The following is a 27772-nucleotide window of genomic DNA, read 5'->3' as shown; positions in this document are numbered from 1 at the left end:
AGGTGAGACCAGGACACTTCAGGTTCTCTAAGACTGTCCGTCACAAACATTTCTATTAAACAACGCTGCTGTTTCACAAAACCAGGATAGTGTATAAAGCTGAGATTTCTCCGTACACCCTGGCTCAATTAAGTCTGGATTTGTTTTCACAAAAGCAGTAGCACATAAGTTACCATGGCGATATATCCGGTGCACCTAGCCTGCTCCAGACCAGGCTAACAACCGGTCTTAGTTAAGCCTGGTGTCTCATCTGTTCAGTCAGCGGTCACGCCGATCAAAAAACAATGCGTTTTGTCTGTTTTCCGTTTTCTTATCTGTCTGTTTTGGACTTTTTTTGTTTTAAATCTGCCTGCAATAATATACCACTGATTAATTTTGACAGTCAGTCAAGTACTATTCTTATTTTAATATTATAATGGTTATCATTATCAATTTTTTACAACAATCCATTGTTACTGTTGGATCATGTTTCGGCAGATGTTGTTGTCAGAAAGGTCTTTAATACACTATTGCATGTGTTGAGGGGATTAGACAACTGACTCATAAAGAAGCAAAAGGGTTGTAGTCAAGTCATACAAGCAGGTCCAAACACATATCGTCCTTCACAATGGAGTGCCCATTTTTGAATGATGATGTAAATGATGAAGCACTTCTATTGAGAAGGGCTTTCTGACGAGGAGTGTTTCGGGACAGGTCCAAACTGTTGGCCAGACAATTACCTTCATGGGCGCTACTGCTTTTCTGGGGATGCCTACACTACTGGGTCCCAAAATTCACCACGCGGAGCCACACCCTCACCTAGGGCTGGGCGATATGGACCAAAAGTCATATCTCGATATTTTCTAGCTGAATGGCGATACTCGATATATCGATATTTTTTCTGTGACATAATTAGGGTTTCCCCCAAATCATTATAGCATAGCATCTCTGTTAGCTTCATTTTTTTTTCTGAGGCAAACCCTTAAAAAAACAGTCAGTTTTAATACAAAGCCTCGTGCCAAATGTCACACAGGTACATTTATTAACAGAGGTCTGCACAATATCAAAATGTATAAAACAAATGAAATAAAAATAAACTGCCTGCATATATAGAATAAAAATGCTTCTTGAATAAAATAAAACAAATATCCCTTTCCTGTATAGCAATTAAAATCAAAATACACTGTGCAATTAATACAATGTAGACAGTAACAGGCAGACTTTTCCACTGAGGTTGACAGTTGTGCAAATAACATTTGTGCAAATCTCAAATAAAACATTCAAGTCAATTTGTCACAAAATAAGCTATATCAAAATCATAAAAAAATATTTATATATATATTTTTTTATATATATTTGAAAATATATCTATATATATTAAAATCTCGATATATCGCCCAGCCCTACCCTCACCATTACGCAGGTGATCTGTTGGGCTCAGATATTTCTCATGCAGTCGGGGATGCCAAAAAAATCTTAGCAAAGCCACTATTTGCCGCACAATCGGAAGAGTCTATTTGGCATTGAAAGAATTTATGCACATCTTCTTAACCTTCCCCACCCACATTATATATTTTTTCAGTTGATGAATGTATATAATTCTACTATTAACCATTTTCATATTAACCTAGTTTGGACAGGTGCTAATAGTCTATATGCCTTTGAATAATAATCACTGGATTAAAGCTAGCCACTCAGTCAGTCCATATCATACTACAGAAATGTGATTATGTGGCATATTCAGTAGTGGAATGATGTACCATGCATGAAGGGGGCAATTTCTATGGGTGGGACACAGTCAGTGGCAAAAGGAGAAAGACATTACTGGTACAAAAAAGTACAATCACATCTCCCATGTACATGCGTCCCTTAACTGGCTTCCTGTTGAATTTAAAATGTATTTCAAAATCCCACTGATCACACTACAATTTGAATCTAAGATTTGTTGACCTGGTGTGCTCCCTCCAGACCACTGAGCTCTGCAGATGTTGTCCTTCTATCTCCAGATGGCAGAGATAACAAAGGAAGATCAGATGCACAACATCTCTCCTTAAAACTTTCCTTTTTTGAAGGGTCTTTGTTATCGTCTGATGAATATATTACATATTCATCAGGCGGCCTGGGGGAAGGTATAGATATCGATTACATAAAAGTGAGATATACGTACTATTTACTGAAATATATATACACATGTATCTTTAAATGATCTTACATATTTATATATACCAGTATGAAGTCATTCATGCAGTCAGCTATATTTACATACATAAATACATACATACATACAATTATACATACATAACCACATGTCCATTTGTGTGTATACATATTGATTATTGGTGAAACACTTGTGCAGTCCTCAATAAAGACAAACCACGGTGTAAACACCTATTTGAGAATGCATATATGATCTAAGTTTGACATTAATGTGTGTGTGTGTGTGTGTGTGTGTGTATATATATATATATATATATATATATATATATATATATATATATATATATATATATATACAAAAATGATAACCAGTCATTATAAATAATTATACTATTATTAATAATAGTAATATCAGACCGCCCCCCCCCCCAAGAGCTTTTAGTGACAAACATGGGACTCTGTGTGTATATTATGCACATTCACCTCAGCGAGTAATAATGACACTTTGGGACGTATAATTTTAGTACATAATCTTAAAAAGACCCCCCCCCCCCCCCTTCTTTTTTTTAAATTATAATTGAGGTATTTAAAAACACACAACTGTCTAATACCTTTGCTGTGTGTGTGTGTGTGTGTGTGTGTGTGTGTGTGTGTGTGTGTGTGTGTGTGTGTGTGTGTGTGTGTGTGTGTGTGTGTGTGTGTGTGTGTGTGTGTGTGTGTGTGTGTGTGTGTGTGTGTGTGTGTGTGTGTGTGTGTGTGTGTGTGTGTGTGTGTGTGTGTGTGTGTGTGTGTGTAATCCTGTAAACACGTTTTGCTTTGCTGTCACAACTCTTGACTCTAAGTGCTTCTCCATCAGTAGCAGGTGATAAGAGCAGGGCCAATCAATACTTCATTTATGTTACAAGATTGAGGCACACACTCCTGTCGATTCCAGTGCGACAGGATGACAAAAAGCTGAGTCGCAGGACCATGTTTGTGACCATGATTACAGCCTGCTTTCCTACACACACAGTTTGTATGCAGGGACACACTCAGACCCTGGTCATGCACATTACAGACACTAATTTGAGAGAGCAAAACACAAACTGCGACGCGTGATGATCTCCAGGTAAAGGTGAGGTTTATTAAGTAGTGTTAGTTGGTGGCGGTGCTGGGGGGATTAGGGGTTGGACGGGGCTCAAACTGTTGTTTTTGTTATATGACAGACAGGATTTTCGTTGTGTTCACAGACCAGTGTTTTTTTTTTTTTCTTTTAAATAAAATTTAAATAAATCTATAGCTTTACACACTAATATGGTAGATGTCCTGAGATCATTTGCCAATGTTACCAAAACCTCTGTATTTCTATCCTTTTTTCTTGTCTGAATCAAGTGTAATATATTCGCAGGTATGTACAGTATTCCACAGTGTTGGCCTGGTGTTTTAAATTCAAGTTCATGGAATAGAATTAGCAAATGAGCCTTCTCCTGAGGGGAGGAAAATGTTGTTCATTGTCATGGAAACAGTCTACACTCCCCCACACACAAATTCAGTAGTAAGAAGGCAAAATACCTCTGTAAACGGAGAATCTGTCCTGGTTAGAGTAGGTGTGAGTGTGTGTGTGTAGTGTGTGTTAAATGTGTTAATTTGAGTGGAGTGGGATATTTCTTTAAAGGCCAGTACTACTCACAAATCTAGGTCAATTAATTTACTTTACATTGCAAACATTTGTGAAATGTGACGCCAATCTTCTAAGAAACTAATCACCTTATCAGCAATGTTTTTGTGGATCAACTCGATGAAAATCTCCATTTTAAGATGGCCCTTGCTATCTTTGTTTTTAGATTTAGATTTTTTTTTTCAACTGATACTATTCAGAGAAGAAGACTAAATGTTTCATGATTTATTTAGGTTTTAGTAATTCTTGCTCTTTGCATTACTGAGAGATTTTTAACAGTTTTCTTTTAAGCTTTGGTGTCAGTGGTGAACTTTGAAGTGGTGGTGCTTTCTGTGGAAGTCACGAGTGTTGGAAATACTTCTTTGCTCAAGTATCACGTTTGATTTGTGTTGGAGATGCTTCAATTGCAGTTTTCTTTGCCCATTCAGATGACCATGCCATGTACAAACTACACAGAATAGGTTGTGGGGAAACTGCTTAACAATATTCTGGAGCAAAAGAGAGAAGTAAGCAAGCTGTGAGATTTTTATGCGAAGGTGGAAACCTGCTAAAGAACCTCCTGAGGGAAAACTGACAACTTTTAGAATTAAGCCCAGTTTAACCCAAAATTAATACATTCAAGATGTTGAGCCTCCTACATCCTTTTTCCTCTTTTTCAGTGGATACTTAGTTTGTTTGTAAATATGTGACAATGGAGAATGACACAAGGGGTGTGTGGTTGGTTACCTCTGCATGTTTGCAGCTAGATGTAACACAGCTCTTTTTGAGTGAAATGTCAATTTTAATTAGCCCAACATGTCTCTTGTTTCATATACTGTTGGCAGAAATCAGATGTGCATGATAGTTAAAACAAATGTCCATACATTTAACTTGTGTAGTTTCTTTAATTCTTTTCTTGATGGCTGTTTGGGCAACCAGATTTTTTGTGATCAAAGATTTTGATCATATGCATGTATCTGGCCGTTCCTACCAAGCGTGTGTGACGGCAGCTTGAAAATTTCTGCTACTACATCAGCCTTATACGGGTTAGGCACTTTTAATTAACACAAAGTGTTCTGGTTCTCTTCTCTCTTACATCTTCCCACCCCCCATCAGCATATCTCCCCTCTGTGGTTGCCTCTTCATGCTCCAACAATTTTCATGCATTATTGAAGAGGTGACTATGAGGAGACATTTGCTGCCATTCCGACTCACCTTTCCCTCCCTCAGGAGCATACTTAGTAGCTCCGGTGGTAATAGCTGACGTCACCCCAGTAAGACCTTTTACCCTGCATTGTTGATTGATTGATTTGTTTTGGTTTGTATAAGGGGGATTAAAATATTGCATAAAGTATGCATCTTGAGGGTGTTAAAAAGGAAAATGAGGGATAGGCAGAAAATGAGCCTTTTTTATTTTTTTTAAAGAAAAAAAATCTCTGGTGGTAAACTTTTTCTTTCTTTTGCTGTTTTTCATTAAATGTGTTTTCTGAATACATAAACATAAAAAAGCAATATCTCAATATTCTCAGTGGGAATTGAAAAAAGAATACTGTGCATAACTAATTGCTTTGACATTACAAAAGGACAGCTATAAAATCTAGCATTCTAACTTGATGAGGTTCAATTAAACATACTGACTGGATGAGAAAAAACAGGCTCACATGAATGAGGGGAAATAAAAAAAAACAAACATGATGTGATGCTACTACTTAGACATCCTCAAGATACCTGGCTTGTCTTCTGCCTCTGTTATTCCCCTTTTTCTCCATCTCTTACCCTTCATTTTATTACGGAGCAATATCTTATGCGCCAGTCATGTCTGGAAACCAGTCTCCCTGCTGTTTTCTCCCCTCAGAAAAGATCAGGAAGAACCTAAAATGAAAGCTACATCCCACCTTAAAACTATCTCTGCCTGCAGTCTTGAGAGAAGCTGTTATGCTAACTGTAGATATGATGGGTGGGGTGTCTGGCTTATTGTCTCTGTGAATCTTCTTTCCAGTTTTGAAGTGTCTTAAATCTAAATCTTTTTTTTTAATGTAGACATTTCTTTTATAAATGTACTAGGTAAATTGGTCGGTGTTATTGTTGTGTATGGAAAATACTGTTTTAAGCTGTCCACTAGTAGTTTAATGGCACACCTAGCATGTGTAGTGGTTGAGTATTTCCGCACAAGTGTTGAATGCTGTGAAAGTTTCATGGCAGCTTTTAAGCCCATTACACGACAGTTTAAATAGACTAGATGTGAGATGAGATTTTAATTGTTACTAACAGCAAGAGGCAAAGTGGCGAAGAAGGTTGAAACAAAGGTAAGACTACAGTATAAATACTGCTAACAATGCATTATATACATGCCGTATGCAGCGTAAGCATTGCATCAAGATAAATACATTCTTAGCTGGCATTTAGCATATCTTCCCCAATGAGTTTGTCTGCCATAAATGTGTGACTCATCATGAAAAACTTCTGAAGAGAAAACTGAGAAAGGGGGCAGATCCTGAGGCCGTCATGAAGAACTGATGGATTTCTCACCTTCTTTCTGAACAAAACCATTTAGATATCTTCTAATGTACAATCAGTTAATATGTTCGTCTACTAAAATGCAGATACAGTGCACATCCATGCATCTTCAGCTACCATGAGAGACCACTCAATCGCTACCACTCAAACTCCACCTCTGTAGTTTTGTGACCACACTAAACCCCAACCATCTAACTTCTGAGTTGAGGCTCATGGGGAAGTAACATTTGTTACAGTTCCTTGACTGGCCACTCGAGGCCGGCTGCAAAATCTCCATTGACTCCCATACTGTATATTTCGGATTAGGGCTGGGCGATATATCAAGATTTTAATATATATCGATATATTTTCAAACGTGATATGGTACGAGACAATATCGTTTATATTGATTTAAAAAAAAAAAAATAATATGATTTTGATATAGCTTATTTTGTGACAAATTGACTTGAATGTTTTATTTGAGATTTGCACAAATGTTTTGTTATTTGCACAACTTTCAACCTCAGTGGAAAAGTCTGCCTGTTACTGTCTACATTGTATTAATTGCACAGTGTATTTTAATTTAATTGTTATGCAGGAAAGGGATATTTGTTTTATTTTATTCAAGAAGCATTTTTATTCTATATATGCAGGCAGTTTATTTTTTATTTCATTTGTTTTATACATTTTGATATTGTGCAGACCTCTGTTAATAAAAGGTACTTGTGTGACATTTGTACGGAGCCCCTAAAGGGACACGGATTTTTTTTTTTTTAAATGAGTTTTAAGCGTGCGCGTGAAACCTTTACGCGCACGCGTAAAAACTTTAAGTGAGCACGTAAAGTTGTTTACTTGCAAGCAAAGTGTAATGTCCTTATAATGGAGTCCCAGGTTAAAATATAGCTCAGCTAAATCCTGTAATGTCATTTCCATTCATAAACAGAGCAGGGCGCAAACTTTTTAGTGAGTGCATAAACGTTTTACGTGCTCACGTAAACAACTTTACGTGCTCACTTAAATGTTTTACGCGCGCGCGTAAAGGTTTCACGCGCACGCTTAAAACTCATTATAAAAATAAAAAAAATCCGTGTCCCTTTAGCGGCTCCGTACATTTGGCACAAGGCTTTGTATTAAAACTGTTTTTTTTAAGGGTTTGCCTCAGAAAAAAATGAAGCTAACAGAGATGCTATGCTATAATGCTTTGGAGGAAACCCCAATTATGGCACAGAAAAAATATCGATATATATATCGAGTATCGCCATTCAGCTAGAAAATATCGAGATATGACTTTTGGTCCATATCGCCCAGCCCTATTTTGGATACAAAGTTTTCTCAGCCATTGGCTAGCTATTATCACTCCCTCATCTTTAATCGTCATGCTACCACACTTAATGAAGCAATCAACAGTTTGTACTGACTCAGCTTTGGCTAACAGTAATTTTTGATTATGCCATTGAGTCAACACCTGAAATGGTATATTCTGTTTTTAACGTCTGCCGGCAGCTCTGTAGATGTTTGACTGGGGATCGGGTGACGAAGCTGGCACCCAACACTAACTTTGATTGAGCTACGTGGCTGCACTCGGTGCAAAGAAAAATAGACTTCAAAACTGCTCTTCAGAAACTAATGGACATAACTTGATGCTTTGTCCAGTGTGTTTTACAGGCTATATTCCATACAAGGTTGAATTTGGACACAAATGACTTTATGGCGAGCCTGGATGATTCTACCCTGAGCTGGGCCAGTGATGTTACATTACACCCCAAACCTGAATATATTATTAAATTATGTATTTTCTGACCAAGGGTGCCACAACAAAGTGAAATAGTTTTTTTTTTTTTCCAAGTTTTTGACTTTGTATTCACATTGCTCAATTTTGTGCTCTAGAAGGTCTGCAGAAACATTTCTCTCTCCCACATGACCTCCATAAAGGGTCATGATAATTTAGCACGCTATTGATTTTGCATTTAGCAGTTTTAGATCATGCTCCTGTCCCTCGACAGCGTCATAAAAGCCAGGACTTCATGGGTTTTAACGAGTCTGTTATAATGGTCCTGACCTTAATCGCACCTACTATTATCTTGGTTTTACGACGAATTTATGCAGTGTCAAAGGTGCCAAAAATCGATTGTTCTTTTTATGTAAAAATGTTTTTTTGATGGTCATGGTGTGTTTTGTCTGTGACGAGTCATAGTAATGCTACATTACCAGATTAAAAAAAACAACACATCAGGACCGGTGCAGCTCTGTTTTTCTGTACCTGACCTTCATTCTGACATGTCATGCTCTGTATGTCAGCATTTGCTTTGTAAAAACAGTAAATGAAGTCAAGTGCCTTGAAGCTTCACTGCACTTAGCATCCTTGCTTGGTTGCTGTGACAGTTCCTTTTTTTTTTTCTTTCTTTTCTTGAGAGCATGCTTTGGCGTCACCCTTTCTCTTAAAACCTAAAGTACCATCTGTTGCTGTTATTGTTCAACATCAAATGGCTAGACAGCTCTTCCTATCACCCACTGTTGATTAGTCTAAAGAAGGCAAATTTTCTAGCTATAAATAGAATCAGCCTTCACTGATGAGAAAATGTTTCTGCATCGACAGGGTGCTTAAGAACGGTGTTTTAGCATTGATGGGTGGGATTTGAAAAAAAAAAAGATCTTTTGATCTCGTTTTTGTGAATGTTTCCTCCTTATTTAATTCTCCCTTTCTTTTTGTGTAATTATAGATCATATAAAGCGAAAGTTTCGCCGGCGGCCACCGTGGGGCCGTGGCATCATACGCAAGAAAAAGATCTACAAGAAAGGAACAGAAGAGGAGGAGGAGGAGGAGCCAGAGGTGGAAGTGGAGGCTGCAGGCCCCAGTGACTCATGTTTAACACAAGATGAGGAATCATCTTGTGATACTACAGGTCCACAGCCCAATGGCCATCATCCTCATGTTTCCTCCACAGAAGAGGAGAGCTCCAATGAGCCCCCGATTGTGGCTCCCCCAGATACCAATGAAGACAGACAGAAGCCAAAACCTAAGGAAGAGGAAGAGCTCACAGCCAAAGAGGCAGAGTATGAGAACACAGAAAAACACACGGAGCCTCACTGCCCTGGGGGCAGTCCTCAGCTGAATGCAGACAGGGAAAGCCAGGCCAAACAGGCTGACTTCCAGCCTTTGATTGAAGCATTTGAGTCCTCTGATTCTCAGAATGCGCTTAAACACACAGAGGGGCTCCTAATTTCACAAGTGGACGGTGTGAATGGAACCGAGTCAATGGATAGCCTGGACTTGCATAGTATCAAGAGGAGTGGTGAGACTGATACAAGGACACCTCAGATCACAGCTGAAGGAACTAATAAGCCAGAACAGGAAGAGCACAAAGACCAGAATGAGAATAAACCAACTCAGGGGCAGCATCCCCTAGAAGATGGGGTAGTTGCAGAAATTGTTGAGGAGGATCATGATAAAGAAGGTACAAAATCCTCTAACACAGTTGATCATTTGGTCCTGATTGTGGTTGTGCAAGATGATTTATGAATTTTCATTCCCAGACAGAAAACATTCCCATCCCCTTTTTATGGTACGTGTGTGTTTATAACATATATAAAATATGACTGATGAAATAAATACAGTAGCCTAGTCACACAGCATATAAACATGTATATCTGGCTGAGCAGATGATACATTTTGTTCCGACTTATGTCATTAAAATTACGTGGGCTGTTGCAGTCCCTTCCCATTTGCATCCTCAGATGATTTGCAGGAGTGGTGGACTTTGTCCACATCTGATACTGACATAAATCTTGCTACTTTGCCTTTCACCATTTCCGACTGAAGTTTAGTACTTGAGTTGAAGGTAAACACAAAACGAACATCTTCTATGGTCCTGTCCTATGGTCCTTTGTATATGAAAGGAGTAGGACAGTTGAAAGGCTGAAGAAATGGTTCTGATAAACATACAACCCTACTACCCCTCCCCATTCTCATTAAAAGCTGACATGGGTGTTTGTTTTTTTGATGCTGTGATAAATGGACTGGGAAAAAGCCAGATGTATAGATGCATTGGTGTTTCACTGGCTGCCAGTAGCTTTAAATCGGTTTTCTTAAACAGTATTACAGTCATATAATACAGTTTATATGACTCGGGCTGTCCTGAATACAATTTTATGGGAGCCCAAGGGGTGGTTGGTCACGCAGGAGCATAAGTGCGAACGAGTTATTAATGTGTGCGAGACTAACCAAGGATTGTGTAACAGAAGTGCGCCTAATGGAAAATAACTAGTATGTCAGTGAAATACATTTTGTATTTTTTAAGGAAAGAATGCAATTACAAGAGTTTAGTCTCCAACTTAATACTCAAGTGTGCCACACAGCCGAGGGTCTGTTCTCCTGTTAATAGCTATCCAAGTATTTAAGTCCAGCTGTATATATTATGTTTGTTTTCTAAAACAGACCAGTTGAGGCTTTTTAGTCTTCACTTTTCATCACAGTAACAAAAAAAGGGCTGTAATATTGGGCTGACTAGGTGCTTCAAGTATTTTGGACTGCTGTCACACACACACACACACACACATACACACACACACACACATACAGAGCTTGAATTCTTTACTGTATTTTGTTGTTCATTTAATATATTAAGCACTGATCTTGTTGTAGGTGGTTCCAAAGTGAATGCAATCGAATGGAGCCCGCCAGAGCAGCTGAACGGATCTTCTGGAAGGACAGAGGACGAGCCACAACCAGCCCCCCACCAGCCACAACCAGTTCCCCCCCATCCTCCCGTAGTGGTTGACCATCAGCGACTTCTGGTAAACAGCTTTTTATGTTTAATTATCCTTTGCTATTGTGTAGTTGGAAGAGTGCACCCCATTTAACGGTAATACACTGTGAACAAAAGATGGGTCAACTTTTGTTCTTGAAAATATTTAAATCTCCACACCACACATTTTAAATGTATATCTCCACACTGTTCCTACAGTGCAGGCCCCCAAAAAGACCTTAAACAAAAAAAACTGTTACGACATAAAGATGAGGTTTGTAAATGATGTTCATGGTATTTGATACAGTTTCAGAGGAGAAGTCTTTATAATCTACGAGTTTTAAATTGACTGCAGTGCCTGGAACTGATTTTAGTGGAATACAAGCAGACAGGCGCACGCACGCACGCACGCACGCACGCACGCACGCACGCACGCACGCACGCACGCACGCACGCACGCACGCACGCACGCACGCACGCACGCACGCACGCACGCACGCACGCACGCACGCACGCACGCACGCACGCACGCACGCACGCACGCACGCACGCACGCACGCACGCACGCACGCACGCACGCACGCACGCACGCACGCACGCACGCACGCACGCAGTAATTTGAAAACATTTAATAATTCAGCAGCAGTTAAGAGCCAGTCTTGTAAGAGAAAATGCAGAAGTTAGGGTCCTAGCTTGATACTTTTGAATTGATTATATGAAGTAGCACCGTTTAAAAAAAGGTTTTGTTTTGTTTTTTTGGTAATTGTAAAGATGTCCACATCCCACGAGTAAATAATAAAATGCTGAAATATAAATTTCTTAGATGCAGCAGAGCCATCTGTTTGGAAACCACCACATTTGGAGCTGGCTTAATTAGAGTGTAATTATGGAAAAGAGGAGCTGCAATCTAAATGTTGCCAATATGTTTTGTTTTTTTTCTCTTCCATTTTAATTTCATGTGGGTACTTGCAGTAAATTTGATCACGTGGCCTTTTTAAAAAGTTTTCTCCATTGTGTAGGAGAAAAAGCTGTGATTCACTTTTATATTCCTGATTAGCTGCTTATTGTATTCAATGAACTGTTAAATCACCTTTTGTGTACAGAGTTGAAATATGTAAAAGAAGCAGAATGAAGTGGTAGGGATGTGTGTCCGCCTGACAGGTGTTTGAGATTTAATGCCACTTAAGAAAGAAAAGAAAAAGGTATCATTTTTAATCACCATAGGGAAAGTAGAACATGTAGAATATGGACTTTTTCATTAATGCATGGCTGTGCCTCCTCAGTGTTTCAAAGTATAAGCGTATTTATACTGCCATTTGAGCAGTCGGCTCAGTAAAAGCAAATAGCAATTAGCTCTGTGACTGCCTCGTTGTTCTTGAGGTTAAGAAAGACACAGAAGGAGATATTATTATCCAAGCCATTGCTCTCAGAAACATTACTGGAGGTCAGCAAAGGATTACCGTATTTTCGCGACCATTCGGCGCACCGTGTGGAAAGGCGCACCCTCATTTTTGTGTGTCATTTTTAGATTTAAAACGTACATATGGCGCACCGACCCAAAAGGCGCAGTCTACAGAGCAGAGCTGCACACACGCGTGCCGCAAAACACGCCGGCCGGAAAACACACACACCCGCTGCAGAACGCACACACATGCAGAACGCACACACAAGCACACAAGCGCTTATTTAAAAAATAGAGCGGGAGCAAAACCTCTGTTTCTGCATTAAAGAGCTCCGCTAATTCAGCTGCGCCAGTCCGAATTTCCTCGGTGTCAGTCACTTTCTGCACAACAGTAAATAAACTTTTCATACCCCGTTGTGCGGATCCTCCACCGCGCAGAGCCCGTCTCTCCCCAGCGGGGTGGAGCAGCGCGCGTCACAGCGGCTTTAACCGGGAATGTGACCTGTTCGGACCGGCTGGGACCGAAGCCACCCACCTGTATGGGAGCAGGGGCTCCCGGGGAAAGACCAGCGGCATTTCGGCCGGATCTGCCCCGGGGATGGTGCGCCCTGGCCCGGCAAACCCGCGGCGGGAGCCTGGCGGCTCCTGAGCGCATCCTCTGCATCTTGGTTAGGCTACCAGAGATCAAACCGACAGATTTGCCTGAAAATCTCGCAGGGTGAAGTTGTTCCGACCTGGGACAGACCCCTGAATAAATAAAGACTGAATAAATAAAGGTCCCGGGTCCCGCGTCCCGGGTCCCGCGTCCCGCGTCCCGCGTCCCGGGTCCCGCGTCCCGGGTCCCGCGTCCCGCGTCCCGGGTCCCGCGTCCCGGGTCCCGGGTCCCGCGTCCCGGGTCCCGCGTCCCGCGTCCCGCGTCCCGGGTCCCGCTCCGCGCTGGTCCCGGGTCCGCTCCCCGTCTGCTCCCCCGCGCTGGACCCGCTCACACACGCGCTGTCGGGGAGCCGGTACCAGGGTTTGTATCCGACAGGAGCTCCAGTCCGAATTTCCAGACCTGTCTCAGCCACCTGATCATCATCATCCCTTCATCCAGCCCCCCCTTTCCATTCGTCCTTATAATGACTCCGGCTGGAAACGTCTTATGCAAAGTTTTTCTTTTAAAAATCACCATAGGTTTCTGTCCATCAGCTGCGCCAGTCAAGCGCTACATAAATGAGAATCTGTGTGTGTCGCCGCGAATACACACCCGCGCATGTCGGGGTCCGGTACCGGGTTTGTAACCGACAGATTTGGCTGCAAATTTCGGAGGGTGAAGCTGATCAGACCTGAGACAGACCCCAGAAATATCTGCTCGCAAAGCGGCCGGGAACCAGGTCGATTGGACCGCTTGGGGAACCAGGAAGTCGGGTTGCAGCAACGCCCATCACCGCGCTGCTCCAGCCGCTGCTTTAACCGGGGAAAGTCACCGGTTCCGACATGCAAAACACACGCGCGCTGCAGAACAAGTGTGCTTATTTAAATAGAGCGGGAGCAAAACTTAGTTTGATTGTATTTTATTTCACTTTACACATCAAGCAAATCCTTAAAAGTTTTCATCTTCTGTTTCGCATTAAACAGCTCAGTGGATGGTCTCATTCAGCTTCACCCGCCCCCTTCTCCCTTTACCGTTCTCATGGCCGGCCTTACATTACCGTAATTCAGGTAATAGACACGGCGCACCGTTTCTTAAGGCGCCCGGCACATTTAAAAAAAAAAAAAAAAAAAAAAGTTGCGCCTTATGGTCGCGAAAATACGGTACGCATATTTTAAAGAAGAACGCTGTCCATCCGTATTTACGTCATACACCACTGTCACATTCTCAAAGAAGTGCAAGCCACATTATCAGGGAAAATCCAATCTGTCTGCTGAGATGGCAGATGCAAATGCGTGTGACTGACTCATGTCTGATTTATTTGTACATATGAATGAAGCCTGAGGCTGATCTGAAATGTCAAATCCATGGGCCTTTTTTTTTCAATTTTAATTTTTTTCCTACTGCTTACGCCTCCCTTTCAAAGATCTTTTTTGTTTTGGTGCAAAGTCATCCGTCCGTCTTTTGTATGACTTTTAAATTTACTGTTTCGGAAATAATAAATCTTATTTACTCAGTTGCCGCATGACAGAAGATGGCATTGACATTTTTTGAGAAATTGGATTCAAGGTGGTTGATGTGGGAAGTGCCATCATGGGATAACAGACTTAAGCTTCCTCTAGATCCAGGTCTGTTAGGCTGTGATGCTGTCACACTGCCCTTCTCAGATGGATAACTCCTAACTTCTTAAGCTTATCCCTCCTTTCCATTCATCCTACATTCATGCCACTGTCTGTCAACCTTATGCGGCTTTCAACTATCAACATTGCATATCCCCGCTATTTGAATTTACGAGGGAGCCAATTACCAGAGCGTGCACTTTACACATCTCGCCATCAACAGGTGTTTTCCTTGTAAAATTTGTAGGAAACAAGGTTATGACTCAAACATGAGCTCCTCTCTGCCCCAGTAGATCTGCTAGCTTGTGCCAGGATGCATTCAAGTAACAGGAACCATGTGATGCATCTCATTGGTACTTTCGCTGTCACGCTGGGGTCCCACCTAATACCCCAAGTGCAAATTGGAGCCTCGGCTCAGTGGGCTCCCTTGACAGCACTTCCCCCGATCAGATTGGTCGGGGAGTATAGATTTAGAGTGCTCTATGTAGTTTACTTGGTGTAAAAGAAGTGTTTCTCTGACATCTGCTTACTTCTCTTGCATGCTTGAAAGTGAAATCCAACTATCAAGCAATTATCTAGTGGCTTGACATGTCATATAGGGATGGCAGGGACATGTCTTGTCTCGCTGAGCCCTACTCCATCTTTCAATCTGGTTGACAGGCTTTTGGATTTGCCACATCTTTGTAGTTAAACTGGCTTTTCCTATGAGCAGCCACACACAGCACTAATCTGGGGGTTTATTTGTTAATATGCGGAAGAAAGGATATATCTTAAAGAAGCAGATTGTGGAGAGTGGGGACTGTGAATAATTGCTTTTTCTTCCAAGGCTTACAGAACAAATTGAATTTCCGGTGTGCAGGATGAGAGTAACTATTTAAGCAGATATTTGCTGGCAGGGCTGGAACTGGCACGCTGCCTGATTTGTGTTGGGGACCACAGAGAGTGGTGCACCGTCTTTCTTTAGTTGTATTTGCTGATTGTAGAGGACTCACTATTGCTGACTTTTTAACTTGATGGAAGAGCCTCTTAATCTTAATGGAACTGGATACCATCAGAGTGTTATGAATTTGTTCACAGACTCTAACGTCAAATCCTGTAGGAGAAATGGGTTTATTTCAGTATTCGTATCCAGCCTTTCAGAGCCAGGCAGTTATTTGCTCTCATTCACTCAAGAAAATCAAGTTCTGTTATTGCCAATTTCACTGAAATGATGCTTGATGCTGTCTGGATCAAAATGAATTCCTCAGCCTGAATTAATGGGTCCTTAGGCCTGTTTCTTTCCTTATTCCAAACTGTCTCTCCTTCTGAGCTGTTTTCTTTCATCAAGAATCAGACACTTGTCCACAGATGGCCAAGGAGAAGTGGTGCTCAGGACTGCAGATGAGAATTTAGTAACAAGAAATTCAATCTGGTCCTACACATTTTCCACCATTTTACCAGGAACATAGATTATTTGTTTTGCTGATTTTGTGCACTGAAAAAAAAACAATTTTTTTTTTGTTGCTAGAACAGTGTGGAGTCTTTTGGCTTGATGCGCTCGCTTCTACAGCATGTCAAGTTTTGCTATTTTAGAGGAGCCCGTCAACATAAATGGCCCTATTTCGGTTTGTCATTTTACTTTATTTTTAGCTCTAAAAACAGCAGGGCATGACCACTTTGGCAAAGTCGTCATGCCACATGTCTGTTCAAAGGAGAACTGCATAATGCTAGTTCTGGACCATGGTTTGATAGTCAATAAAAATAGATGGCATTTGAAGTGCTGCTTTATTTTCATTCATTCCAGCTGATGGTTTTGACAGTGCTGCTATTTGCATGTAATTGCACTCGTATACCTGTGCCTCTTGGCAGTATATGTGAGGGCCAGCTTTGTGAGCAGCTCGCACAGCATGAACATATCAAACTCTTTTATTCCTAACATTAATTTGTGGTAGTTTGCACTTTTGCAAAGCCACAGTTGTTCCTATGTTTCCTATGTTCCTTTGCAACGCCATCACCTCGAGCATCCCGTGTAAACCCCTCTCCATGTGTAAAGTTTTTTTCCCCTGATAAGCAGCATAGTACATGAAAATCAGAGGTGGACAGAGTACTCGACCCCAGTACTTGAGTAAGAGTACAAATACTACTGGTCAAAATTTACTCCTTTACAAGTAAAAGTAGCTCAGTCAAAATATTACTCGAGTAAGAGTAGAAAAGTACTTGCTTTTAAAGGTACTTAAGTATCCAAAAGTAAATGCTTTTAAACTTACTTTAAGTAAAAGTAAGAGTAAGAGTAAGAGTAAATTTCTTATTTTCCACATCAGTAAATGACTATATTTTTTCTAAATTAATTTAGAATTATGGCGTAGCCATTGTTGCGGCTCTGTCTTGACTTGTTGCGGCTCTGTCTTGAGTTGTTGCGGCTCTGTCTTGACTTGTTGCGGCTCTGTCTTGACTTGTTGCGGCTCTGTCTTGAGTTGTTGCGGCTCTGTCTTGACTTGTTGCGGCTCTGTCTTGACAAACGCAGGCTACTTTGGCGGTATCGTTTTGAGGAGGCTTGACGTATTTCCGCTTTACGTACATCCCAGTGGAGAGCGTGCACTGTGATAGGTCTCCTCCTTTGACAAAAACAGCTTGTGTCCAATAGGATTTTAGGGAAGAAGAAAAAAGAGCAGACCTGAAAGTAACGAGTACTTTTCAGCCTTCCTAGAAATTTACTCGAGTAAAAGTAAAAATATTTGTCTTGGAAATGTATTCAAGTAAGAGTAATAAGTACCAAAGAAATCTAATACTCAAGTAAAGTACAAATCCTCTGGATTTGTACTTTACAAAGTACAAATCCTCTGGATTTGTACTTAAGTACAGTACTCAAGCAAATTTACTCCGTTACTGTCCACCACTGATGAAAATAGTATTTTAAATGCTTGTCTTCACTTTTGGCAACCAAATAGTATCCAGCCATAGGATTTTCCGTTGTTCAGTGTGCACCATTGGAGCAAACACAATGTATAGTAATTGGGCTGAGGAACATGCTGAGTGGCTGTTGGAACGAACCCAACACTGCGAAGATGCTCTTAAATTTGGTCGTTAATCAGGAGAGTGAAACAAACAGACCTGTAAACTTAAGTGTAGGAACTATTATTATTATTTTACAAATCTTTAACGCTCAGACCTGGTGGACCAGATTCACTCACTTTCTGTAATGAATTAAATCAGTAATGAATCATCCACTGATTGGTCTATACTTTTAACACAAAAATCTGCCACAATCCTTTAAGTTTTAGTGCTTATTTTTGATTTACCCGGCTTTCCAGGCAGCATATCTATTTTTTTTATATTCCACAGACATAGTGCTGTTATTCAGAGACTGAGATCTGAAATGCTGACTGCATGGTCAGCATGAATCCCAGCCACACTTTACCACAGCACTCAAAAAAGGTTCCATGGAGTAAGTGTGCAGAAAAAAAAAGGCATGTCTTCTTACTAAACTTATGATGGACTGAATATGTAAAATATTTATTTCTTTTATGCTTCCCATCACACACGTTTCTCATGAATCTATCTATGGCTTTAACATTTTTAAGGCTTATTCTCTTGTACCATTTCTTAAAAAGTTAAATAAAAGAATGCAATGAAAACAGATTTAAGGATTGTAAATTGTGCACCTCTCATACACGGCATTACCTTGGCCGCAATCTTTAACTATGCCCTGATATCTGCTCACCCTCTGAAGGTCTGTTTACTGGCATTGGCCCACTGATAGTACGGTAGATTATTAAAAACAGGTGCTGTCATCAGTATTTTGGAGTGTAAAAATATTCAGGTTCCTTTGATTAAATTGCCACTATGTACTGAAGTGGATATTTTAAGATGAGAGCTGAACTAATGAAGTGTATCCGTTAGGCTGGTGTATTGACCTAGCTTTACTCCCAGATCTAATTGTAAAATGTGTTAGGAACGGTTCTTATTAGACTAGGATTGACCTCGAGATGATAGACTCAGAATGGTTCGATCTTTTTTTATTTATTTTTTTAAAACCCCTTTGCAGAGCTCACAGTTCATCATTGATTTAGAGCGACTCCCTATTGATCACTATGAGAGGGCAGCAATGCTAACATTTAAGTTTATTATTTATATACATTTACTCATGTTTTTTTTTCCTTACCCCTCTTTGATTTCCAGCAACATTATTATTTGAGTGGTTAAGACACTAAATAAATCGAAAGTTACGAATGTAACTACGGTTCTATGAATCCCGAATGACCGCCAGAGGCGGTGCTTTAAGCACTGAATATTCCCCTTCGCGCATGCGCAGTTAGAGTATGTACAGTATACCAACAATGTCACCTGTGACTCCTGGATGACCCGGAGAAGTCTATCTTCCGGCGTCGTCAGAGGATCAGTTCCTACAGAATCTTCTCGCGAAAACACAAGGATTCTGAGTGACAGAGTGCTCCTGCGGTCATTCGGGATTCATAGAACCGTAGTTACATTCGTAACTTTCGTTCTATTTCATCCCTGCTGACTAGGGCTGGGGATCGATTCAAATATCAAGAATCGATTCGATTCCGATTCTTAATATTCAGAATCGATTATCACGATTCGATTCGATCTGATATTGATTTGGGTTACTGTTAATAAAACCGTTATTACATATTAATATTATATAACATATTAATACTAGTATTATATTGAGATTCAACAGCAAGTATTGGCAGCTAATGATGCTGTAAGGACCAATCAGCTCCCAGAATGCTGATAGAACTGCTTTCAGAAACATCACGTGGGTCAGAATCATCAAACAGATCCAGATTTTATTTTTTCCTCATTTATGAGAATTTGGTTTTTAACATTTATGCAAATGTAACCCCAAGACAGTATATAAAGCAAAGAAATATAGACAATGTATGCAATAATAACTGAAAACTTTAATGTTTTCATACCTTTAAACATATTTAAAGGCAAAAACATGGCACCAGTTATTCTCGTGTCCAACAAAACATTCCTTTTTTGGGCATAAACAAAAAATACCAAAAGTTGTAATGTAATGATGAAAAAAAAAACGTTTTTTTTTTTTTTTAAATCGATCTTTAGACATATGAATCGATTTTTAGGAATTAATATGAGAATCGATTTTAAAATCGGAGAATCGATTTTTTTCAACACAGGCCTACTGCTGACTGCCAGAGGCGGTGCTTTAAGCACTGAATGACCTATACCAGCAAAGTCACGAGGAATCCCTATTACAAACCTCAGTAAGTGGAATCAGCTGGTTCAGGTAACAGGACCACACCCAGTGGGTAGGGAGAGGTAACATTCACCCTGTAGAACCTGGAGAAAGTATCCGGCGACGCCCATGAGGCAGCGGCACAAATATCCTCCAGGGAAACTCCTCTCAGGGCCGCCCAGGATGTGGAGAGGCTCCTGGTGGAGTGGCACCTCACACCAGGCGGCAGGGGATGGTTACTCGCCCCATACGCATGGCAGATGACATCTACAACCCAGTGTGACAGATGCTGTGCAGAGAGAGCACAACCTTTGTTAGGGCCCCTCAGTGGCGTTAATTCAGTCGAAGCTAAGGTATGGCAAGGTAACGAGTCACAGAACTTAACTAGAGTATCAATCAACACATCCAGCAAATACTCATCACACAAGTCTGCTATGTAGCTTATCCGTGTGGTCAAGAAAATTGGAACTTTTTCAAATGCAGTCTCACTCACTGCAAAAACTCAAAATCTTACCAGGAATATTTGTCTTATTTCTAGTTAAAATGTCTCATTACACTTAAAACAAGAGTCATCACCAGAAAAATAACTTATTTGACTATTTTCACCTGTTTCAAGTACATTTTCACTTGAAATAAATAGAAAAATCTGCCAGTGGGACAAGATTTATCTTCTCATTACAAGCAAAAACATCTTGTTCCACTGGCAGATTTTTCCACTTATTTTAAGTGAAAATCTACTTGAAACAGATGAAAATGGTTGTTTTTGAGTCTTGTCTTAGATGTAATGAGATTTTTTTTTACTAAAAATTAGACATTTTAACTAGAAATAAGACAAATATTCTTGTTAAGATTTTGAGTTTTTGTAGAGTATAATAACTAGTGAAATCAATCATGTTGTTCTGATTTGCATTTGTAGTTATTCTATATGTATTAAGTAATAGAATAATCAATACAAATAGACACAGAGTAATTCCATAAATGTATTTAAAAAACAAACATTTACATTTTCCCTTTAAGCCAAGGTGTGGCGGCTGCCGTACCTTGCCATACCCAATTGACGCCCCTGGGGCCCCTATAGCAAAGGAAGAGCTGCTCCGACCGCCGAATGCATGCGGTAGCTGCAATGTAGGCTCTCAGGGCCCGTACTGGGCACAACAGATCCAGCTCAGATTGATGCTAGTGCTAATCACTAATAATATACACGCTGGCAGCCGGGAAGCGCTAACGCGACCCTCCAGCTAAGAAAAAATGTCAGGAAATAAAGAAACCGGGTGCGCAAACGCAACCGTATCAATAAACAATGCAAAGAACTCAGCAGTCACATACCCCGTCCCGGCTAGAGGGGGGTGACAGCACCGGCGAACAAAAAGGACGCACCGTGTCCACGTGCTAACAAACTCAGAAGGAAGTTTTGCAGTCGTAGTTCCTGGAGGGCGAATTGTTCGCTGCTCCAACCAACAACGGTCACGGAACTACCAGCGACGAACTATAAGTTAGATTTTGTTTAAATGCGGTTCAACGCTTCCAAAAGCAAACCTGCGCGCGAGAAGATGAAAAGGAACTGATCCTCTGACGATGCCGGAAGATATCGACTTTTCCGGGTCATCCAGGGGTCACAGGTGACGTTGTTGGTATACTGTACATACTCGAACTGCGCATGCGCGAAGGGGAATATTCAGTGTTTAAAGCACAGCCTCTGGCGGTCAGCAGGGATGAAATAGAACTTATGGCATCTAGATGGAAGTTTACATGCCAACTTGCATAAATGTGTTCGGTATATTTAATTCAGGTGACATATGTGAATAAAAGTAATAAATCAATGATACAGTTCAATTATGAATACAACATTATTACACAGTTTAAATATTGTCTTTGAGGAATACTTTGGTACAGAATACGCACCTTTTTTTTTCTTCCTAGACATGAGGGTTTTTATATGCCTGGTGAAAATCTGTTGGATTTCAATTTAGTGAGACCACAGTGACATGTGAATCTATACTATCAGTGTTGCATCACATGTGTGGAAAGGTGTCCTGGAAACCACATAATTTGTCATTTTATTTATATACTTTGTTCCAGATGTCAGCTCATCACCACAAAGAGTGCCCCACCCAGTTTCAGCCATATCAAAAAGAAGTGAAGACAAAATAAAGGGGGTGAATTCTTCTTTAAGAGGCATACATCCAAGGCTTAATAGTGTCCCTGGTGACAAGGAGAGTAGGGTTTCAAACTCCCACTGCCTGCATAGCCCCCTCTTTTGTTCAGTCAGCTTATGAAGGCTTCCCCTCTTACACACTGACACGCCTATAGCTAGAAAAACATTCATTGATCAAAGAAGACGATCCCACAGTCGGCTGCAGTCTGCATGCTGGAGCATTGATTGCATCACAGCAAACAAGTTCAGAATAAATCATTGTCATCACTTAAACCTCTTTCAAACGTGCACTGCTTTCCAAAAATGTTGAGGCAACAAAATATGCGTGTCGTGTTTGAGTGAGAAACCTGGTTCTTTTGGGTAACACATTACAACATCAGTCTGATTGGGCCAGACCTGACAACATTTATGCATCACTCTGTCCGAACAGCTGTTGTCATATTCGTTTTCATTTGATACATAGTCTGCTATACGGAGGAATCCATCATCTTGCTTTACCAACGAAATACTTAGGATTTATTTATTTATTTTTTTTTACCAATGATGATTAGTTGCACTACATTTTTTTGTTCTGTTTCTTTGTCTCAACGCCCTACCCCTACCAGATTATCTGAGCCAAATGAATGACTGAGGTGTTTAAGCTATATTGCTCAACCAATTGTGGCTTGTTTGTCAGCTTGATTGGTATATGTCAGTAGGGGCGATATGGACCAAAAGTCATATTTCGATATTTTCTAGTTGAATGGCGATACTCGATATATATCGATATTTTTTCTGTGCCATAATTGGGGTTTCCCCCAAAGCATTATCGCATAGCATCTCTGTTAGCTTCATTTTTTTCTGAGGCAAACTCTTAAAAAAACAGTCAGTTTTAATACAAAGCCTCGTGCCAAATGTCACACAGGTTCCTTTATTAACAGAGGTCTGCACAATATCAAAATGTATAAAACAAATGAAATAAAAATAAACTGCCTGCATATATAGAATAAAAATGCTTCTTGAATAAAATAAAACAGATATCCCTTTCCTGCATAACAATTAAATTAAAATACACTGTGCAATTAATACAATGTAGACAGTAACAGGCAGACTTTTCCACTGAGGTTGACAGTTGTGCAAATAACAAAACATTTGTGCAAATCTCAACTAAAACATTCAAGTCAATTTGTCACAAAATAAGCTATATCAAAATCATAATTTTTTTTTTAAATCGATATAAACAACATTGTCTCTTACCATATCGCGTTTGAAAATATATCGATATATATTAAAATCTCGATATATCGCCCAGCCCTATATGTCAGGTCCCAACCATCTAAGTTCTGGTTTGAGGCTCATGCTGAACTAAGATTCGCTGCAGCTCCTCGACTGGCCACTAGAGCAGCCAGCCACTAGTCAATCTCCATTGATTCCCATGTTTAAATGTCCAACTTTAGAGAAGAAATAAACAAATATACAGCCTTTTTTAGAAAACCATCTTGGTCTCAATTGTTTGATTTCACATCCATGACAAGGGGTGGGGAATTTTTGTACCATGCCAGGAGAGTTTATATAAAGCAATAAATCTATTTCTTATATGATTGATTACCAGTCGGCTCAGCCAATGGCTACCTGTTATCACTTCCTCATCTGTAATCGTCATACTACTGCGCTTAGTTATAATCAACCTGCGGTTTGTAGTAGGACTGGGCGATATGGACCAAAAGTCATATCACGATATTTTCTAGCTGAATGGTGATACTCGATATATATCGATATTTTTTCTGTGCCATAATTGGGGTTTCCCCCAAAGCATTATAGCATAGCATCTCTGTTAGCATCTCTTGTTAGCTTCATTTTTTTCTGAGGCAAACCCTTAAAAAAACAGTCAGTTTTAATACAAAGCCTCGTGCCAAATGTCACACAGGCTTTATTAACAGAGGTCTGCACAATATCAAAATGTATAAAACGAATGAAATAAAAATAAACTGCCTGCATATATAGAATCAAAATGCTTCTTGAATAAAATAAAACAAATATCCCTTTCCTGCATAACAATTAAATTAAAATACACTGTGCAATTAATACAATGTAGACAGTAACAGACAGACTTTTCCACTGAGGTTGACAGTTGTGCAAATAACAAAACATTTGTGCAAATCTCAAATAAAACATTCAAGTCAATTTGTCACAAAATAAGCTATATCAAAATCATAAAAAAAAAAAAAAATCGATATAAACGATATTGTCTCGTACGATATCGCGTTTGAAAATATATCGATATATATTAAAATCTCGATATATCGCCCAGCCCTAGTTTGTAGCAACCCAGCGTCGGCTAAATGCAACGGCCATTTTTGTTTTTGCCATTGAGTCAACATGTTAAACGGTAGATTTGGCTGCAAGTGTCTGATGGCAGCTCTGCAGATTTTCGCCTTAAGGAGCTGCGAGCACCAAAATGAATTATTATGCTGAAACAACATGATTTGGTTAAAATATTGTGCCTGTAGTTGAATAAGTGGAATAGTGTATCTCACTAAATTTACTGTCTAGTCTTGCACAATTATCACAAGCAGTATGGCTGTATGTCACTGCTGTGGTCAAGTCTTAATGAGGCCATGAGGAGGAGCATTAACAGAGAAGTGATCAGGGACCAACTTAGTTGTGACAGATGATGAAGTAATTAATGTTGCTAACAATCTCTTCAATATAGGCCTGTGTTGAAAAAAATCGATTTTCCGATTCTAAATCGATTCTCATATTAATTCCTAAAAATCGATTCTTATGTCTAAAGATCAATTTTTATTTTTTATTTTTTTTTCCATCATTTTCGCCAGGTGAACTTTAATCCCAGTAGTCGGACACACAGTTTGTCATGACACTTCTGAAAAATGCCAGGTGCTTCATGGCAATATGTGTGCGTGGTGACAGAATAAATTAGATAAGCTAAAATGATTTGTTTACTGCATGAACTGTTGCAATTTCTTTCTTTTTTGCACTTTAAATGGATATTGAAAGGCCTGTTTGAGTTATTTATTTCTTAGTTATTTCACAATAATTATTGTGAAATTATTATTTCACTAGTTATTTTACAGTCACATAATTCAGGCAACAGCTTAAAAAAACATTTTAAATAACACTAAGCCAAATCAATATCGACTCGAATCATGATAATCAATTCTGAATATTAAGAATCGGAATTGAATCGATTCTTGACATTTGAATCGATACCCAGCCCTACTTCAATATACACTCACTTATTGTGATTATTGCAGATGTATGAAAACTAACATTTCATCTTTATAAAATCTTTTAGCTATGTTACTGTGTGAAAAAAGAAGTCTGTTAAAATATGCTTTCACATGTGGAGTTGTGCTACTAGTATAACTCCATATACCATTATTGCGCTTTGAAGTCTAAGATGACAGCATTCCACGCCCTCTGTGGGTTAAGATACCCGGGGATAGAGATGTGAGCAAAGTAAGGGATAAGGGATGTGAGTAAAGATGGGGAGGGGAAGATGAAGCAGGGAGTTTAGAGGGGGTGAGGTTAAATGGCCCATGTCAGTAGTAGTCTTTAATAGAAGGGATTACTGCCCTTTTGTGTGCTGTGAGCTCACTCAGTCACTGAGCCCATGTAAGACACACTCACAGCATTTACCACACACTGACGGTGACATCCCGATCAGACCGACAAAGGCTGGGAAGTACACTGCTCCAATCAGCTTCGTTAGAAGTGAGAATAAGGTGAGGCTTGAAGAGGGAAGTGGGGAAAAAAGGAAAGATGTGAACAGAGAATGAAAAGACAAATGCAGAGTTTGAGGCGAGGGGATGCTCTGTGATGCACTGAAAGTGGCCTCGGGATAGGGGTTGAAATTATAAAGAAGACGCTGTCCTTTATAAAGTACTGAAGTGTACTTAAAGCAAGATAAAATAAGAATGCAAAGAAATACAGCGGTTGTATGAAGGTAATCCTGGAGAACTGCCTTACATTCTGATACTCATGAGATCGGTTGTAATTATGCTAATTAGAGCTTTTATGCATGAGTTGTTAAAGTTGGCTTCTCACTGTGATGTGCTCCATTCGGCCATTTTCATGAGTTCTCAGGCTGGATTGAAATTATGGACCCCGAGAAGTCCCTTGATGCTGAAGCACAAAAAAATATGGCAATAAAATATGCTCAATATGCAACGGCTGACTACACTTTTTGTAGGAAACCAGGATGGTGATCATCACGTTGCAGAAATTCAGAATATTAGGTGTGTGTGTGCCCAGCATTTGTCAAGGGACTCGCTTATTAGATTGGCCTATTGGATTTCATTATATTTCTTTTATTTTGGTCACAGACTTATTACCAATGAATCCTCTACCACTGCCAGATTAACTTATGGAAGCACGAGTGTTTGAGGATGAGGGCTCTTCTCAGTCAAGGTTCCAGGGTATTAAGTTTAATATGGAAATCAACCTTTTTTGTGGTGTAAGTAGAAAAAGGTTAGTCTTCATTCTCCTTTTCTACTGACCGTGTTTAGATATGCTACAAATTGTAAAAACATATTTCTAAAGTATAGGCACATGCAGCAATCCACGAGGTCTGAGAAGATCTGCAGCAATAGCGACCCACGGCTGAATGACTGCAGGTTGTAGTAGGGCTGGGCGATATGGACCAAAAGTCATATCTCGATATTTTCTAGCTAAATGGCGATACTCGATATATATCAATATTTTTTCTGTGCAATAATTGGGGTTTCCCCCAAAGCATTTTAGCAGCGGAGCTTAAAGAGCTCATGTCCTATCAGAGGTTAGAGCTGAAAATTGAAATTGTCCTAAAGAGTATTGTTTATGAGGGCACATTTCCAGCCATGAGTCAGCGTTAAGTTCCTTTTATGTAGGTCCTCATTTCAGCCTTTATCAAGACATTGGCCATTAATCCAACAATCATTGTAAGATGGCCTGCACTGATTAATGCAATTCTAACCTTCTTCCCCCTCATTTGTTTCTTTTTTCTTCTTCTTCTTTGCCTGCACTTTCTGTGATGAGTGGGTTTTGGCAAACATTCATGTTTTATCACTATTGCCTTGATTTTTTTATTTTTATTTTTTTGTGTATTTATCACATTGCCTCTCTCTCTGACACCAACACACACACCATTGCACAGCTTTTGATGTTTCTCTGTTTGCCTTGTGCCAAGGATGATAACATTAATTATTGGACCTTTGCAGTTCTGGCCTATGCATTCTGATGAGCCTGAGGTTTGAATAGACCTGCATATAAATACTAACTTTGTCTTGGATAAAATGTGAAGAATGGGTCAATTAAAGGGGCCTTCAGAATGTTTTAATTAAAGTAGCTGTGAAATATAAACTTGGTTCTCATTACGATTAGCTTTAATTAGCTGTCACTCTGATTGTAATTGGTTTTGAATACACCTGACCTCCGAATGTTGCATCTGCAAGCTCCAACCACAGCGCTGTCATGAGATGGGTTGTTCAGCATCATACAACTGTCTAGTGTTATAATGTGTGGTATTCATTTTTGATAAAAAGTCTTACCGGTAAGTTATAAATAAAAATGTGAAAATGTGTTATTTTTGACACGCTTGTTTGCATCTTTTCCCCCAGGCTCTTCTGGATACGGTGGTGAAGAAGAGCGAGGGCTACAGCGTGGAGAAGCTGGAGAGGCTCTACTCCCTGTTAAGCCAGTGTATCTACCAGCACCGCAGAGAGTACGACAAGACTCGGCTACTTGAGGTCAGAGACATGAAATATATTTC

The 27772-nt window shown here is 39.9% G+C and overlaps 1 protein-coding gene across 2 annotated transcripts in view; it reads left to right on the top strand.

Annotated features, from left to right (window-relative positions):
• atad2b (ATPase family AAA domain containing 2B) overlaps positions 1-27772 on the top strand; it is a 113776-nt gene that overhangs the window by 70748 nt on the left and 15256 nt on the right. For both annotated transcript variants that reach the window (XM_061707243.1, XM_061707241.1), the window contains exons 25-27: positions 8989-9723; positions 10911-11062; positions 27621-27749. In XM_061707243.1, the coding sequence (XP_061563227.1) occupies positions 8989-9723; positions 10911-11062; positions 27621-27749 (1016 nt within the window). The remainder of the gene's footprint in view (positions 1-8988; positions 9724-10910; positions 11063-27620; positions 27750-27772) is intronic.

The sequence above is a fragment of the Cololabis saira genome, chromosome 18 (assembly GCF_033807715.1).
Source record: "Cololabis saira isolate AMF1-May2022 chromosome 18, fColSai1.1, whole genome shotgun sequence".
Lineage (NCBI taxonomy): Eukaryota > Metazoa > Chordata > Actinopteri > Beloniformes > Belonidae > Cololabis > Cololabis saira.
Note: the sequence above shows the minus strand (reverse complement) of the source record. Positions and strands in the feature narration are given on the sequence as shown.